General features: G+C 44.0%; 1 protein-coding gene across 1 annotated transcript in view; it reads right to left on the reverse strand.

The window, feature by feature from the left end:
• foxo3b (forkhead box O3b) overlaps positions 1-14313 on the reverse strand; it is a 43957-nt gene extending 29644 nt beyond the window's left edge. Inside the window, exons 1-2 of the mRNA XM_041958672.1 lie at positions 14121-14313; positions 13037-13764 (exon numbers count right to left, since the gene is read on the reverse strand). Of these exons, the coding sequence (XP_041814606.1) occupies positions 13037-13594 (558 nt within the window). The 5' untranslated portion in view covers positions 13595-13764; positions 14121-14313. The remainder of the gene's footprint in view (positions 1-13036; positions 13765-14120) is intronic.
• Positions 14314-17455: the final 3142 nt, after the last annotated feature.

Raw genomic sequence — 17455 nt, forward strand, 5'->3', positions numbered from 1 at the left:
ACACACACACACACACACTGCTGGGCATTTTCTCTGCCCAGCTACCCGCATCAGATAGAAAAAAAGCATGGCACGTGGTGAGAGACAGAAGAACAAAGATAAGCAGAGAGAGAAATCTGCTACAACATGCATTCACTAATGGTTGCAGCACAGCGTTCTAACTATTCATCCAGCATTTTCCTTTCAGTGTTATTGGCTAAAGATTGCATATTCAGATTCCCTGGGTCAACATGAAAAGTCTTCAGTAATTACTTCTGAGAAAGTAGTTTATGCCTTTTCTAACCGGTGCAAAGACAAGCGTGCACGACTTCTCTTAAAACCTTGAGCACCATTATGCAATTGCTACATCACAATGTCACACTTGTTCGTCACTTGAGAGGTTCAGTTGAGTGAAGTGAGGTGTTTTTGCAGCCTAAAATCACTTACTGTACTTCTTAAGGGGCAAATACAGTGAATAAATGGACATGGACAGCAGAAATGTAGGTGGTTCTCTTTACACTGAACTGGGAGCCTGTATACACTGTCAGGTTTGCACAAGTTTGTGTGTGAGTAAATTTATAGATACATTTTGAAAAACATATGTCAGCAGACTCTGGCGGTTGCATGGATGTAGAGAGCATAATTTGTTTTTTTTGCGGGCGTTCCAGCTCTCAAAGAACATAAAGACAAAAACCTCTGCAGACTTCAGCGCCTTGCTCAAGAACATCTCCTCAGTAGCTGTTGCGTTTTTCAGTTTTTTGCATATGTGCCCAGCCAGTCCAAGGATTTGACCCGGTAACCTTGGTCGCATATCCTTGGTGTACGGTCTGTGTTTTAGACCTGGACATCAAATGCAACACTGTCATGTTGAATTTCAACAGAGCAGAATATTTGAAAGAAGGTGGAAGATGTTCATTGCTTTCAGCTGTAGGTTTGTGGGTGAGAGGTCCAACAGAAACTTTTCTCTCTGGGTTATTGGGCCAGCAGTCAAGTTCTGACCTTTCCCTTCGTCAGCTTAAGGTAGATATGCCCCTACCCACGACCCTGGAGTCGGATTTCACTTACTCCACAGTCTCAACCTCAGCCTTAAAAGAGCTGAATTCATTTGCAAGATCCTCCTGTCAGCTCTTCAGCTCTCAAGTCTTTTCCCAATAAAACAAACTTGTCCAAAAATTATTTGGCTAAAGGTCAAGTCAGTTTGTGCACTGTCAGCAAACACACAGGAGAGTATGCTTATTAGATCGACCGGTATCTGCTGCTGCTGTGCTCTGCAGGCATATCTGCTGTCCCTTATCAGCCCCCCTCCCTCCCCCACTCTCGCTTATAAAACCCAGGTGTGCAAACACAGAGGTTTACCTAGGCCTCATAAATGATAACAGATAAGACAAGAGGAGGGGAGAAATAAAAAGGAAGGAGGCCCTGCTCCTCAGATCCATGTTGACCTCCTAATCTGGGTTGCGACTTGGCCTAGTTTTTTCATCCTGAGAGGACAAGAAGCATAAAAACTGGAAGTTCTTGTAGAGAACAAAAGCCTAAAAACGCTGACGTTTAATTTTCGTTACATGTGGACAACACAAATAACACGAGACAAACAAAAGGGATGTTTCTCTTTTGTGCTTATGTAGAACCTTTCAGCGTGCTCGGATGCATACATAAACACGCGCTCTTTGATGAAACTTCAGCTGCAGCCATCAGCCTCGTCTTTCTCTTTCAGTCATTAAAGCGGTTTCAACAATGGCTCGCCTTCATCCAACAGTAACCCGCCTCCACACATGCACACACACACGCACACACATAATCTCTGAAGTCCACAGCCATAGTTGTGACTTCATGAAGAGTGGGATTACTGCTAAGAGTCTGGTGTGTGTGGGACTTTGAGGCCAAGTAATACAATGGACTGTGAACCGCCAGCTACATGCAAACATCTGAGTGGGCCTTGAGAGGCTAACACACACACACACACACACACACACACACACACACACACACACACACACAAAGAGACTGCATTTTGCACAGAGAAACAACCACAGCGACATTATGGGAACTATTATCAGATGTCCAGAAAGAACTGAAAACATCATTCCCTTGTTGTAATGATGCATGGATGATGTGGAACATTGGAGCTCAGCGTGTGTACAGACACATCAACACATCTTGAGCTGTGTAATTCATACCAGAAACTGACACGCTTTGCATGCGTGGCTCCGACCTATAGGATTTCACAGAGACAAGAGAATCCTGTGTGTCAGGACAGAAAGCCTGTGGGTAGAACAGGTGGCTGGCAGGCTGGCTGCTCGATGGCACTCTCAATCTTTGCTTATCAAATCTGGGAGTGCCGTCTCTGTGGTTGGAGAGCTTCCACCCGCAACTCCAAAAACTGGGGAGAATGTAAAACTGCACATTGGCTACGCACAACAGGCTAAACCATGGGAATCAGGTTAAATGTCTGTGCTGATCTTTCAGACAGTGATAACTTCTGCAGCAACTGTGAACATCAATTTTTGGTTTTAGTTAGTTTTCAAGGAAAAATGAGCTGATTCTAGTGTCTTAAATGTGAAACTTCCCTGCATTTCTTTATCTTATGCAATAAAAAATTAAGCTTAGAATTATTTGGATGAAAAAAGGCAATTTGAATACATCATCTTTGGGCTATAGGACTCATACTGGCTGTTTTTCACTACTTTTGGACATTTTCTGACTGAACTAGAGCTGAAACGATGAGTCTTAAGATCAACACAATACAGGATTTTGTGTCATTTCATTCCAGCTACAAACAAACATTTCCAGACTTTGCTAATGTTTCCTACACACACACTCACTGCAGGGCTCTTGAAAGGAAAGTACCTGAACTATTGACAGGTGTGGTTATGAAAGCAGATAATCTTGGTTTTAAGAGCAACACAGAAAGACTTTAGAAAGTGATTTTTCCTCCAATATATCAGCAGCACATCGCTTTCACCCCCGCCCTGCATTCACCACCTTTCTTCTTCTTCTTCTGTCTCCCTCCTCCGGCACAGAAAGCTTTATTGTAGTCGGTTAAATCTTAATCAGGAACAGTAGCTCAGCCCATCCTTTGCAGGCTCAGTGATGCCGGATAGGTGGAGTGGTGTAATTGAAAGAGACAGGCTCAGAAGAAAACAAATTAAAGTTTAAAAGCCAAGACTCGCATCGGCGAACCAGATTCAGAGATGATCACTTCAAATCAGCCACGCACAGATGACTGTTGACAGAGTTCAAATGATGACGGAGGACAGAGAGGCAGATACTCAGACATTCACCTGCTTCTGCATCCCCCAGAAAACACAAAAGCATTGCTGTTAATTGCAACTCCAGCCTCAAAAAATATATGCACTATTAATGACTTGTGAAAATATGGCTGAGCAACGCACACAAAAAGTGGGTTGTGTGTGTGTGTGTGTGTGTGTGTGTGTGTGTGTGTGTGTGTGTGTGTGTGTGTGTGTGTAGTGGAGGGAGTCGATTACAGAGGAGGAGGTGGCCGAGAGGCAAGGGGCCCACTTCAGCAATGTGGTTATCGGAGAAACTGAGAAGTAAGGCCAGAATCGGAGGTATGTGCAATCTGACTGTGTGTGTGTGCGTGCGTGCGTCTGTGTGTGTGCATGTATAAGCAAAGGGGGAGGGGAGATGTGTTCAGTGGGTCACTCTGTTATCAGCTGTCACCCAAACTGTGAGCTGTCCCCCCACCTGCTTGACAAGTTATCAGTTGCTATGGAGACAAACAAGTAACAACTCCCCCCTCCCTTCCCCCGCGACACATGTATGCATGCCTCTGTGCGTGCTGTATGTATGGACACACACACACACACACACACACACATAAAGCCGTCGAGAGGATGGCACAATCATTAACTGCATTCTTCAAAAGACTCGCTTTCTGCCCAGTGAGACTTCCTGTTCTCCACTGCCCATTTCCTGTGCGATATAAACAAAACATTTCCTTTACTATATTCAAGTCCACTGCTTTGTTTGGTGTATCAATATGTAAATGGGTTGGAGAGCAACTGGTGGAGGAGGAAGGAGGCGAAGAAGAAGGGTAAAATGTATGTGGCACAGTTGATAAGATGACAGTTATCTGTCCTCTGTCATTGTCCCACCAGATAGACACAATTTGGGACATGCGCTTTTTTGTCTTGCCTTGCCACATGAGAAGATTTATACCAGTCTCGCGTCTGCATAGTAAATATATAGCTGCAGCCAGCAGAATGAAATTTTTACCTTAATAACACTTAGCAGCTGACCAAATCAAAGTAGGATAGAAAAATACATTATTTATATTGCAGTTTTTTCAAGGGGAGGGTCCAGAGAATAGAAATAATAAATAGAAATATTAATAACTCTGGGGAGGATGTTACATTTTTATAACATGAAGTTTGAGATTTAGCCCCTCCTCCCCTCGCTGATTATTTTCATAGAATCCCTAACCTGGCTTTGCCCAGAGGTAAAAAATAAAATAAAATGAAATGTAAAAACAGCAATTTGCCATTTTATGGGGGTTACCTGCCTGTTTCTTGGATGGGACCTGTAACTACTTGGAGGCTTCTTGGGTTAGGGGTCCTGGGCAAAACAAAGTCTGGTACATAACCCGTAAAAACCACAACTTTTCATTTGTACACTTCCGTTTTTTTGTGCAGATGAAATGAATGTTAATTAGTGAGCTTTAGAGATGCTGGAAGTTGGATTTTAGTGTCTTCGTAGCCAAGCTAACTGTTTCCCCTTGCTTCCAGCCTTTATGCTAAGCTAAGATACAAATACATATTTATAGTGCAGGTGAGTGCCATTGATCTTTTCATCTAATTCTTGGCAGGAAAGTGAAGAAGCATTTGTCCTAAAATGTCTAACCATTAATTTATGAATAACACATTTATTATAGAAGAAAGTCCACAGCAGGAGCTTAGCTCAGGGCCACTTGATGGTAAAACACACTACAGACATTATGCTGGCCAGCCTTGAGTCCCGTCACAGTTAAAGCTGCTCATAAAATAAGTTGCATGCTGCATGATGTATCAATGCAATGCTCAGCAAATTCACTTTCACTTAAATATTTTTAACTGACATATATACCTCAAAAAAACAAAAATACACTTCTGCAAACACTGTGTGCAGAAGTGTAACAGAGTTTGTTTTTTTTGCACTTCTGTTTTGCATATGTAGTATTTGCAGAGATATCTTATCTAGACAGAGCAACCTGAGCCAAGGGTGAGGTGTAATTATTGGTTTCCTCGAGCTTTTATTTATTTTAAACAGTACGTCTTGGAGAAACGTGTCCACAGCACAATTTTCCAGTCAGACTGGTGTTTCTGCATTCTCTCTGACATAACTACAGCTTTTCTGCCGCTCATTATTTATTGATCGTGAGAGAGAGAGAAACGTGTCCTTTGCTTAACCTTTCTCGAGAGAGGTCAAAGATCAAGGCTCAACTCCAGATCAGCAAGTCTAGAGCTGGGAAGAAGTCAGTGACTTGTTTTTGAGGACACTTTAGTGACAGGCAGAGGTTTAACCCTGATGCCCCAGCTAAAGACTAGTCTCTAACCACTAGAAAAACCACTACAGTCCTCTGCCATACTGAGCTGGTGTGTTGTGTGTTTGTCCAGGATGTTAAAAAGAAATCTATGCTTCTTGTACATCCCCTTTTTGTTTTGTGAATTTCTGTCATTACAGTGCATTTCTTGCCCACTGTACCGACCAGTGTTTCCATTCGCACAGCTCTTGATGAATTCTTGCAACTTCAGCTGTGCGCTTTGCTACGGTTATCTGGCTGGAACACTAGTTTCATGCACCAACAGTTGGAAAAGATCAGTGTAATCTGATGTTGTATAAACCGCTGAGCAATTGTTTTGCAGTGTGCGGGTGCTTTCATAGCAGGATCAGAAATGTTGGTGATTCAACAGGCCCTGGAAAGATACCGAAACGTGATAGTTCTTCTAGCTCTGGTTTTGTACAGTAATGAGCAAGTTTAAGTTAATCCCTTCGGAAAATTCCAGCTAAGATTGGTTTTCATGTCGTCTGTGGAAAATTACAGCATCAGCACATAACTCAGCTCACTATCACTAATAAACTATTACACAATGAGATGTTTTTGCTTACTAACACAGATTTCACCTAAAGCACGGTGACTAACAAGGTAGCTAATAAACTCCCCTACAGCTGCCATAAATACACAAGTAAAGTAAGTAATATGTTCAAAGGAGCAGTTTGGGAACTACTATACATGTTAGATGAGAAGCTTAGCTTAGCACAAAAACTGGAAACAGCTTTGTTGATAGGTACGCACAACGTGTCAATGTGGATGGAGTCAAGTTTGCTGCTTCCAGTCTTTATGCTAAGCTAAGCTAGCTGGCTGTAGCTTCATACTGACAGTACAGCCATGAGAGGTACCAATCTTCTCATCTAACTCTCGGCATGAAAGCAAAAAGACAAATGTCCCAAAATGTCCTCAATCCTTTAAGTTACTCTGTGTGTCTGCGTGATGTGTATCTGCAAGAACGTCCGGTTCCTGTACATGAGACACAATACCAGTTTAAATCCTGCCACGACCTTTAACATGTAATCAGTGTGTGAGACAAAAGTGTTTATGTTTTAGATGCTATCAAGGACTTGGCATGTGCAGACAACTGGTCTCTCTTCTGCTGTGTGCGTGTGTCTGTTCAACACATTCAGACACACAGAAAACACACACCATATAAATCCTGTGTCTCGTCAGCCCTTAGCTATCATCATCATGTAGAGCAGTTCTAAGTCATGTCGAAAATCTGCCTCGAACTCTGGGATTTCTGCAAACAGCCCAGCCCAGCTGGCCCACATCGAGGTTTTAAGACTGTTCATTTCTTTTACAATCTGCATATTTTCACAGCAACAACAACAACAGTGTGGCCATGATGTTTCAAGTGTCTCAGAAGAAAATGCTGCAGCGTTACCATGATGGCCACAAAAAGACAAGAAGGAGTCGAGGGAGTGCGGAGCGTAACAAGAGCAGAGGCCCAAGATTTATCTCCATTCATTAGAGCCAGATTTCAAGAGTTGGGCTTCAGAGGAGCTACAGGGGGATGGCTTGTTTTTGCTCACCACAGTGTTTTACATCCAGACAAATGAGGGAGCTGGCAGGAAAATAATGAGGGATGGCATGGGGGAATGAGAGTGGAGTGAAAAAGAGGAGTCAGAGCCATGAAAGAGAGATAGAAACTGTGAAAGAGGGTAAGCCTTTAGCCAAGAACAGGCTCTTAAAAATTAATACAGTGATCTGAATTCATCCCGAGCGCATTGAATAATTGAGAAGTGTCTTTGAGGAGAACAGATCGTGCCGAGTGTGACATGGTTGGGATGGTGAGGACGTGGAAAATAATGGGAAAACCAATGAGAGAGCCAAAAATTGGCTTTTCTGCAAAAACAGATACATACACGAGCACACGGGGGACTTCAAAACAGAGTAGTCAACTAGATCAGCGTATGTCTGCAAGTTTCAAAGCCTGTAATAATTGTGACAGAGAATTTGACAAATTCTGTGTCCACTTCTACACACAAACAGATGGTCAAACAGTGAGAGAGTGAAAAAGAGACAGAGGAAGGTGGGGGGACAGAGAGGCAAGAAAAAAGATAGCACACCTGCTAACACACACGATGGCCATAAGTGTATGGACGCCCCTGACCACGTTCTTCTGCTTAACAAACGTTTGATCTGGGTTTTGTACCTTGACAGTATGTTTGCTTCCTTGCGAAGAGATTGATACCAGTCCCATGTCTGTGCAGTAAATATCAAGCTGACGTCATCGGTTAGCTTAGCTTATTTTAGCATTAAGACTGGAAACAGGAGGAAATAGCTAGGCTAGCTCTGGCCCACACTAATAAAATATGCCTACCAAACCGTCTGACCATAAAACCACATCATTTTACACTTCTGTTGATGAGATGAGATGTCTTAGTGTTCAGGTAAGTCAAAGGCTGCTGATGGCAGCTTCATATTTACTGTACAAACATGACAGCAGTATTGATCTTCTCGCTAACTCTTGGCAACAAGGCAAATTAAGTGGATTTGTGGATATGTTGTACTATTCATTTAAAGTAATGCTACAACATAAAATCATAGGTTCCAATGTTGTAGCAACAGTTTGAAGAAGACTCTTCCCCATTTTTAAAATGGCAGTGCCCCCGTGCACAAAGAGACAAAGAGAGATCCATGCAGAAATAGTGGTTTTCTGCTCCAGAGAGACTTGAACTCAATCCAATCCAACCACTTTGGGATCAGCTGGAGCCCTGAGTGCCAGCCAGGTGTTATCACCGAATGCTGTGGCTGACCTCACTCAAGCTCCAGTGGCTGAATGGGAGCAACTCCCTGCAGCCAGGTTCTCAAAATCTTACAGAAAGCCTTCAAAAAAGAGCGGAGGCTGTTATAGCTGCAGATTCATGTAAATGGTTTTGTAATGAGGGGTGGTGTAATGCTCATGTGTCTGCATACTTTTGGCCATATAAGGTAATTTTCAGATGTAAAACTGTGATGCAGCCAAACTCCTCAGGCATCCAAGGTAAAACTGTGTCCATTGATTGGAAATGGAACTAGAACAGAGCCTGGGGGTTTTCCTACATACAGAGGTTGACTGCTCAGGGTGACACTATTCAGACTTGGAGGGGTGTCTGGAGCTGGTGCGTTCCCATAACCCATCGCCCCCTTTAGCCTCACACACCCACACACCCCTCCATTGGGAATCACAGCCAGAGGGCAGTTGTAATACACCAATTTCGAGCAAAGCTTGTTAATTTACTCCCTCAGCTCCCCCCTCCCTTCTCCTCCCTCTACTGTCTTCACCCCCCCTGCTCCCGACCCCCTCCACTCCCCTTTTTTATTGCCTTTTTGCTTCAGTTCCTTCAGCTTGGCACAGTGCCAGCTGCATCTGAGAGGCCTCCAGATTGTATTCTGAGTACCTGAGCGCACACACACCCAAACTCATGCAGACAGTCCCTGTTTTGAGTATTTTCTTCAGCATTATAAGAATTTCCTTACTAGCCAGTCATCTCATATACAGTTTAAATTAAAGCTGCTAGTAGCCATGTCCTACAGGGATGTTCATGACTGACTCCAGGATCTTATTGCTCACATAAAGCTCAACCGGCTTTGCATTGATTGACAGCCAATGAAAAGCTTAAGGTTGTTTTATTTATTCTTTATTTTTTTTGGCAGCCCCTTCCCTTTTGTCAACCCCCGTCCTGCTCTGATAGGAACGATAAATTATTTCAGCCCCAAAGAATCAACACTTTCAGCGTGCTGGGCCATTAAAATGATAATCAACATGCTCGGCAGGCTTACTAGGGCCTGTTTTCCATACGCCTCCAGACAAAGTCAGATGGGGGAATGTGTAGCCGTGAGGGTAGCACGGTAGCCTCTGTGTGAGTGTGTGTGTGAAGGTTGTGCCACAGATGAACCTGTGCTTTTTGGCCTCTTTGTAAAGTAACAGATCGAATGAGAAAAGGTGTGTCTAACACTTGTGCTCATGACTCACTGTTTTGTTTTGGACTGTACACAAAGTACCTGCAATAAGCCAGCAATTAAACAAGGACATCAAGACTAATGTGCCTGTTAAACAACAACCTCATGTTGGCAATGATCACTACTCGTTGAGACCCCAAGGGTCTTAAAGATTAATGTAATGAATTAATTCTAATGAGTTAAACTAATTTCAGGCCCCTGTAAATTAAGACCTGTAGCAGGCGCTCACAGTCATGAACCCTGGTGATAAGCCTGAACATGACCGGGCACGTGCCCGGTGTATGTCTGAACATGTCTGTCTGTGTGGGAATGTATAGCAGGTTTAAAAACACACAAGGTGTCAACTTATCTGAGTTTGAAAGAACTGTATGTGCCATGAATGTGAGCATGTGTGGCCGTTAAAACTTGTGTGTATTTGTGTGGATCACTGTGACATAACCAGGTCTTGGCCTGTGATGGGCAGCTGCTGGGATAAGGGAGCATGTTACAGCAGGGTTAAGTAACACTAGAGCACAAGGTTCAGTGCAGCCAAGGAATACTTGCATACACATACACACACACACACACACACACACAGATGCATACACCCGCCTGTGAGCTTGCACGCAAATACACACAGGTGCAGCTAATCTTTCGATTATGCAAAGACGCACAGGTGATAGACACACAGACACACTCGGCGTGTTACAGGCATGTTTACAGGTGCTATTTTGAGATACAGCCCGTCACTCCCCCGCCATACCAAAGCTTCTCCTGGCACACATCTCAGCAGCTCCGAACCAGACCTGCCCCTCTAAAACAGACTGCTGGAAAACTCTAACACAGGCTGTGTTGGTATGATGTGTGGTGCTAAAAAAAAAGAGAGGCTCCAATGCTGAAAGCTCTTAACAGCACGGAAGAATGATTTTGATTTGTTTATCATGACTGACTTCTTTCACTACTTATGACTAAAAGGAGATTTTGACAAAAGTGCAGCAAACGTGTGCATGACCTCCTGTCATGTTTTGATCAATTTAGTTAGTACTTAGTTGACAATAACCACAATCAATAAATACTGTCCATTGGAATAGCTGTGTGATATACCACCCCTGGTTAATGTTTTTTTTCTCATAAAAGTATATTATTTCATACATTGTTATTAGCAGAGGGACACCTCTGCTCTAAAACACTGCAGGAGATCCTTGAGTGCTGCTAAATACTGGAGCTTCACTAACAATACAAATCATTACTTGATGCTTCACTTTGAGAAAGACATTTGATTTCTTGCAAAGCTTTTCCTTCCATTCATCAAAAGAAGCCACATTTCTCATATGTTAAATTCCACAGAAGCACAAGCCTACATACAAGGACTTTGCCTTAATGAAATAGTCTTAAATTGGTAAAATTTTGATTTAAATCTGGAACTGCCTGATCCAAGAATAAATCAATGTGATTATGAATCTGAGCAGATGATGATGCCAGTCAACAGTACTGTGGCCAGGCTGAAATGATGGTTGGCACACTGTATGCTGAGCTATTAACCGTGTAAGAACAAATAAGAGAACAAACATTGTTTTCATATTAAAAGCTTGTGCAGGGACTTCTCCTGGTTAAAGACAATCTAAGGTTATAAAAGATCTCCTTGTGTTATGCTTAGCTGTGTTAACCTACATTTAGCAGGGCTAATGGTTAACTGACAAAGATATGAAACAGAGTGACGTCAGAGGGAACCTGGGAGAGAAACCCAGGGGGATTACTGGGATTTGCTCAGCAAATCTCCTCAACAAAGGTACCCTGGCTGCATGAAACTGTAGGTGTTCAAACCCGGCTCTGTGTGCCGCTGAAACCTAAGCGTCTCTGAGAGTGAAATGGAGAGAGAGGGGGCTCTGAAAAAGTCCCCACACAGAGGCAGCCCCCTGAACACCTGGCTCCACGGGCCGTCTTTGGTTTCACTGGCTTTTTACTAAAACCTAACTGCAGCTCGTGTCATGCTTGGGCCTCGCTGCTCAGGAACCTGCTCGTCACTTAGGAGCAGCGGAGATCTATTACCCCAACAAAAAGTCTCTGCAGATGCGCTCCATCTGATCTGTACTCATTTGTGATGTTATGGGTTGCCACACCTCTGCGTTTGACGAAGAAACAACTAGAGTCTGTAATGAAAGGAGTCTCTTATACGAAAACTAAAAAAAGGCATGGTCTGTGAGCTGCAGCCTGAGATTTATTGACAGACCATGCGTAACACTAAACCACCGACAGCCTGGCCCTCATGCCCGAAATTCCAGGAGTAACAGCCCTGCATGGTGACGGTGAACCCGGCCTTGACTTGGTGGGGCAATGCACACAACCTCCCTCTTTGCTCTTCACTGAAGCATATCACATAGCAAAACTTGAGACGCCCTGACAAAATATGGCCTATAGGCTCTACACCCCCATGGGACTGGTCCTTCAGCCTCTGATGGGTGTTAATCTCTGCTCTCTGAACTTCTGTGCCTCCCTCATTCCTGTTCTATATGTCTTTTGGGTGACCAGATAGCTGCCTTCAAAAAAAAAAAAAAACTCAAAGCAACCCAGCGGTTATGTAATTCCCTCATGGCAAGATCAGCAACCCTGGCAGTTGCCTACCTGACCCAAGAGGCTGAAAGATCCCTGCCAAGGTTTACATAACAAATGGCAAACAGGGTAATACCACTGTGGTTACAGTAGCATGATGGAAATTTAGCCTCTTAATATAAAGGGGAAAAAACATGAAGTGATAAAACCAGAATGTCAGAATAATCTCCCTATTAGAAACCACAAAAGACTGTAAGTGCACCGCATGGATTCAGATGACGGTGGAGGTCATGCCTTCAGGAGGGTTTTTCTTAGGATTCACACTTGTTTCCACGCAGCATTACTTTAAAATGGTTTTGTTTACATTGAGCTCCTTGTCCTATTAATGGATTAGCTGCTGTTCAGTAAACTGTCTTATGTAATTGCATCATTCTCTGGGTCTTAAACAGGGTTGCGTCACTCTAAATAGGCTACTGTGTTTCCAGACAAACCGGTTACAACGTTTCTGTTTGCTCTAATTCCAGCCATGTGACTGTGGCTGTGGCCTCACAGGAAAAGCCTGCACATAACTCATCTTAAACGTCAAATAAAATAGACAAAGGGGAGGCATCTAAGGCAATTTCAATCAAAACTCCACAACCTTCTTTGATTAAATGTCTGGGAATAAGTGCAAGGCATCACGTTTTTGGTCAATTTAAATGATAATTATGTGTAGGTCACCAAACCCCACGCTGCTTAAAGAGATTAATGACCTTAAATGCCTCCCCGATGTGATTTTTTTCTCATTTGCGCGACGTTTTCGGTCTGATCTGTAATTTCCATTAGGATGATAATGAGAGGAATAATGAGTGCCAGACTTTCCAAACAGGCGCTCGTAAAAACACGACCGCGCTGGCACAATTGTGTGCGTGCGTGCGTGCGTCTGTCTGTGTGTGTGTGTACGTCAGTGGGTTTACAAGCCACATGCTTTTTGTTTTTGTTTTGATGGAGGAAGGAGGGGGGCTTGGTGGGTGAGTGGGGACAGACTCTTACCTTCCACCCTGCAGAGCTGTTGGTGTCGCCTTTGTCTTTGAAGTAGGGGATGGATCTCACCATCCAGTCATAAATTTGGGACAGTGTCAGTCTCTTGTCCGGCGCGCTCTCAATGGCTTTGGTTATCAGGTCGGCGTAGGAGAGATTACCCCAGGCGTTGCGGCGAGAGGAAGCTTTCCTCGGGGTCTGCTGGGCAGCCAAGCTGCTGGGGGTCAGCGCGCCAGATGTGGCCGTCGGGGAGTGCGTGGAGAGCGGGGAGCCGCCGCTCTCCTGGCCGGGGGAGGAGAGCGCTCCGTCGGCTACGGGGCTGTTGCTGCTCTGGTCCTCTGTCGCCAAGCCAGAGCCATTGACACTGATGGCCGTGGGGGTGGCATTATCCTCCTCATCATCCTCTTCCTCGGGTATGATATCTGTGTCATGGCTCTCCGGTTTCACCACGCTCGAGTCCGGTCGCGGCAGCGGCCAGGTGCAAGACCTGGGCCGCTTCTGGGGCTCGAAGTCCGGGTCGATGGCCACGTCCAAGTCCGGGAGTGGGTCGGGGAGCGGAGCCTCGGCCATGATCTCCTGCTCCAGTCACAATCTCGCCCCCGCTGCCAGGTGATAAAGTTACAAGACAAGAAATGAAGAGCTGTCAAAGTCGCGTCCCATGAATGCGCGCTCCCGTCCTTTGTTGCTATTCCACACCAGCGAAGTCCCAACAGGGCTCAGAGCAACTTAGTTATTACCGCCTGTTGAGGACATAAAGACAGAGAAAATACAGCCATCACAATCGGTTAGAGCCAAGTTACAGTACAGCCTGAGAGACACAATACGGCAGCTGAGAGTGTCACTTTAACCTATTTCTGCCAGTGAAGCTGCAATGAACCACTTCTTCAAATAACTCAAAGATACAAACGAAGCGATAGTGATAAAACACTACTTGCACATGAATAAGGAGATCTACACAAAATCCCGTCCGGGTGCAAGGGTCTGAATCCACCCACTGGAGATCAATGGCTGAGGAGAAAGTGCTCAAACCCCATCTCCCTGGGAAGCAAATCCGCTCCGAACACTTTAAAATGAAATAGCTTGCACAGCCACTCACTTGCGCTCCGTGGGATTAAACAAAAAAAAAAAAAAAAAGAAGAATAAAGAAGAAGAAGCCCAGCAGAGACTAGATCCCAGATTGTCCACGACCGCTTCCAGATGCCATCTTGACTCTCTCCTCTTTCGCTCCTCAAGTGCGCTCCGCGATGCAGAGACAGATAGGATGTGTGCGGGGCAAGTCAGTGTCGATGTGGAATAAGACTGCCACCTCACTCTGGGTTACTACTGTATCTCGATTTGCTCTCCACACAGCGCTACACACACACACACGCACGCACGCACGCACACACACAGACACGCGCATGCAAGTCGATCAAGGGCCAGCCCCCTGGATCCTGTGCATGGGATCGCCTTTTAAAGAGACACTGCAGTCCGACAGGACGGAGTGCTCTGCGCGCAGGTGGAGGCTCGGGCACGTCCTGACATGTTGCTGACCGACACAGAAATAGATGTGGCACAATAGAGGAAGAAAAGGGGAGCCATTAAAGACAAGTGGCGTGTTAAGACCAGAACGATTTTTTACGGTGACAGCCAAATTGTGCTGGTAAAAGGGGCGTTTAAATGCCAAAGTTTAGTGTGCAGGTTACATCTCGGTGTAACTGCAACTGCAGGTGCGCTTTCTGCTTTGTTAGAATGCGTTCATTTTAAGGCAACTAACAGTTGTTTTCATTATCAATTAGCCTGTCAATGATCCCATTTAATTGATTGTTCATGTCGTTAAATGTCAAATAATATGTGGACAAGTTGATATATTCAAATTGCTTTTGTTTTGTCTGACCAGCAATTAAAATTCTAAAGTTATTTAGTTTAACGTCATAGATTAGATAGAAGTAAAGGAGCAAATGCTCACATCTGAAAGGCAGCAACCCATGAACTTTGGGTATTTTAGCTAAAAGGAACTCAAAATGAAGCTCTGTAAATTAATGGATCGACTAATCATTTCACCTCTAAAGCAGATTTTAAGTTAATTGAGACCCACAGTCACCATCCAGAACCTTTAAAGAAATAATATGTGCAGTCATATTTTTATGGATTTAGTTCCTTCTGGAAAATTATAAGAATTTTGTAAAAACTTGGCACCATGAACCATGGCAAATATTTAATAGACTACTATTACTCTAATCTTTCATAATATCACATGTGATTTTAATTTGTGCTTCTATGCCTTCATCATATGTAGCTATGCACATAAAGAAGCGTTATATGATATCTTTATATGTTGCTGACATGATGGAGTTTCACATTAAAAAACACGTGAAATATAATATTGTGTACTTTATCTTTAACACTCACATAATTTCATTCACATCCGTCTCATTGGGATGGCTGATGGTGCCTTTAATCAGCGAGCCACTTTGTCAATCACGTCCGTCACGGCGCTCGGGCCACGCCCCCTTTCTGAAGCCCACACCACCTCGTTTAGGATGACGTCATGTCATTTATTAGCCAGAGGAGAGGAGAGGAGGAGGAGGAGGAGAAATCCTAGATGGTTCTCCGTCCTGTAAGTGATGCTCTGGACCTCCCTCCCTCTCCTCCTCCTCCTCCTCCGACGATCAAAACACTCTCGTCCACATCTTCTTTGTTCCACCGAGGGCTGCCCGACGTCCAAGGTGCGCGTCCACCTGCGTGTGCTCGCGGTTTCTGTGCAGGAATGCGCGTTCACAGCTGACCATTATGAAATATCACTCCAGTATTACTGGATTCATGACGTGTTTATGGTACTTTTTATTGTTGATTTGACATCACAGTAATATTTTTTTGTTTTGGCTCAGTACATTTCTTGCATTATATTCTATCCACCGCCAGAAAAAACATCCCTCTGAAAAAAGAGTGTATATTACCTTTGTGCCTGCCTGTGTTTTATCTTCATCACGGTGTTCACCATCAGCAGGCTGACAGACATGCTCTCTAAAAATGTTGGACATTATTGTTCAGCTGTGCTCGCTGACACACATTCAAACAGATTGGTGCGGCGCACACGCTCATTTACAGCAGCAGTCTGGAGTCTGTACTGTACGGGCTTACAGGAGACAGTCGGTCCACACGTACACACATTGTGATGTGATGGGTTTTGTTCCCTTCACATCAAAGAGAATACCTGATGCAGCAGTTTGGCTCCTGCAGAGAACTATAGAGTTAACTGCCCACTGAACAGAGAGAGGTTAGGATGTCTGTGTGTGTGTGTGTGTGCAGAAATACTGTATGCAGCCAACTGTATCAAACAGAGATGTCATCTTTAAATTACTTTACATCATGCTGAACCTTTAGAATAACTGTAATCGGTAAATTGCCCCATGACCATGAGACTACCAACAGCTTTTTAAAGAAAGAAATTCCAAATAGCACCTGCCTGTGCACAGGGTGCAGCCTGAAGTGTGTATTTTGGTTTATTTCAAATAAATAGTAATACAAGAAGTAATGTTTTTTTCCCCAACACTCCTAAAAGTGTTTATGAAGCATGTGTTGATCTATGTCAAGTGGAACAAAATAAGTGTCAGATGTGCCCCTGTGATACCCTGCAGTACTATATCTGGTATTTGGTCAATTTATTCAGCACCAAGATAAACCAGCAAGACCTTAAATGCCCATTTGAGGCCCACAATAGTGTCGTACATAGGCACATTCATGCAACTGCGCTCCCTCAAAACTTGATTTCATCCAGGTTTACCATACCTTCTAACATCAAATCTTACAGTGAAACTCAATTATGAATCTAATTGTAATGCACATTTTAGAACATCTTGTGATTTATCCATTTTTTGTAATTAGTTTACCTGACAGACAAAAGCTGAACTATTCTTCATCCTCCCTCTGTCAGCATGGGGTATCACATCAGTGGTGCAGAAAGGATGGAGGCTACGACCACCCCTCTAAGACAGTGTGAATCATCCAATTAAGGCAATCGCAAAGCAAGGCAACCATCTCGGTTTGTATCTGATGTTTGCCCCCAAACAACATCGTGCTCTGATTGGATTAGGGGCCTTGGCATAGGGCGTGATTGATTTTTCTTTAATTGAGAGTTATGGTGGAATAGGCTTGGGGCCCTGCTACCGGCTTAAGCACTTTTTAATGATGCACGTCATGTGCATGCATCCATGCACACACCTACACACCTACACACCTACACACCTGCACACACAAACACACACACAGACCGGCCATTGAGCCTTTACTGTCCCCTGAATCTAATGAGATCATACATTTACTCTGGTGTTTTTGTGTCATGATACTGGCTGCTTGGACACTTGGCACAAACATTATCGCTCTTAGTATGGATACTGTAGGTGCTGCTCATTGTTTTGACCATAGTTGTCAGGGTGGGCTGGTCCAGCC

Source organism: Chelmon rostratus, chromosome 18, assembly GCF_017976325.1.
Source record: "Chelmon rostratus isolate fCheRos1 chromosome 18, fCheRos1.pri, whole genome shotgun sequence".
Taxonomy (NCBI): domain Eukaryota; kingdom Metazoa; phylum Chordata; class Actinopteri; order Chaetodontiformes; family Chaetodontidae; genus Chelmon; species Chelmon rostratus.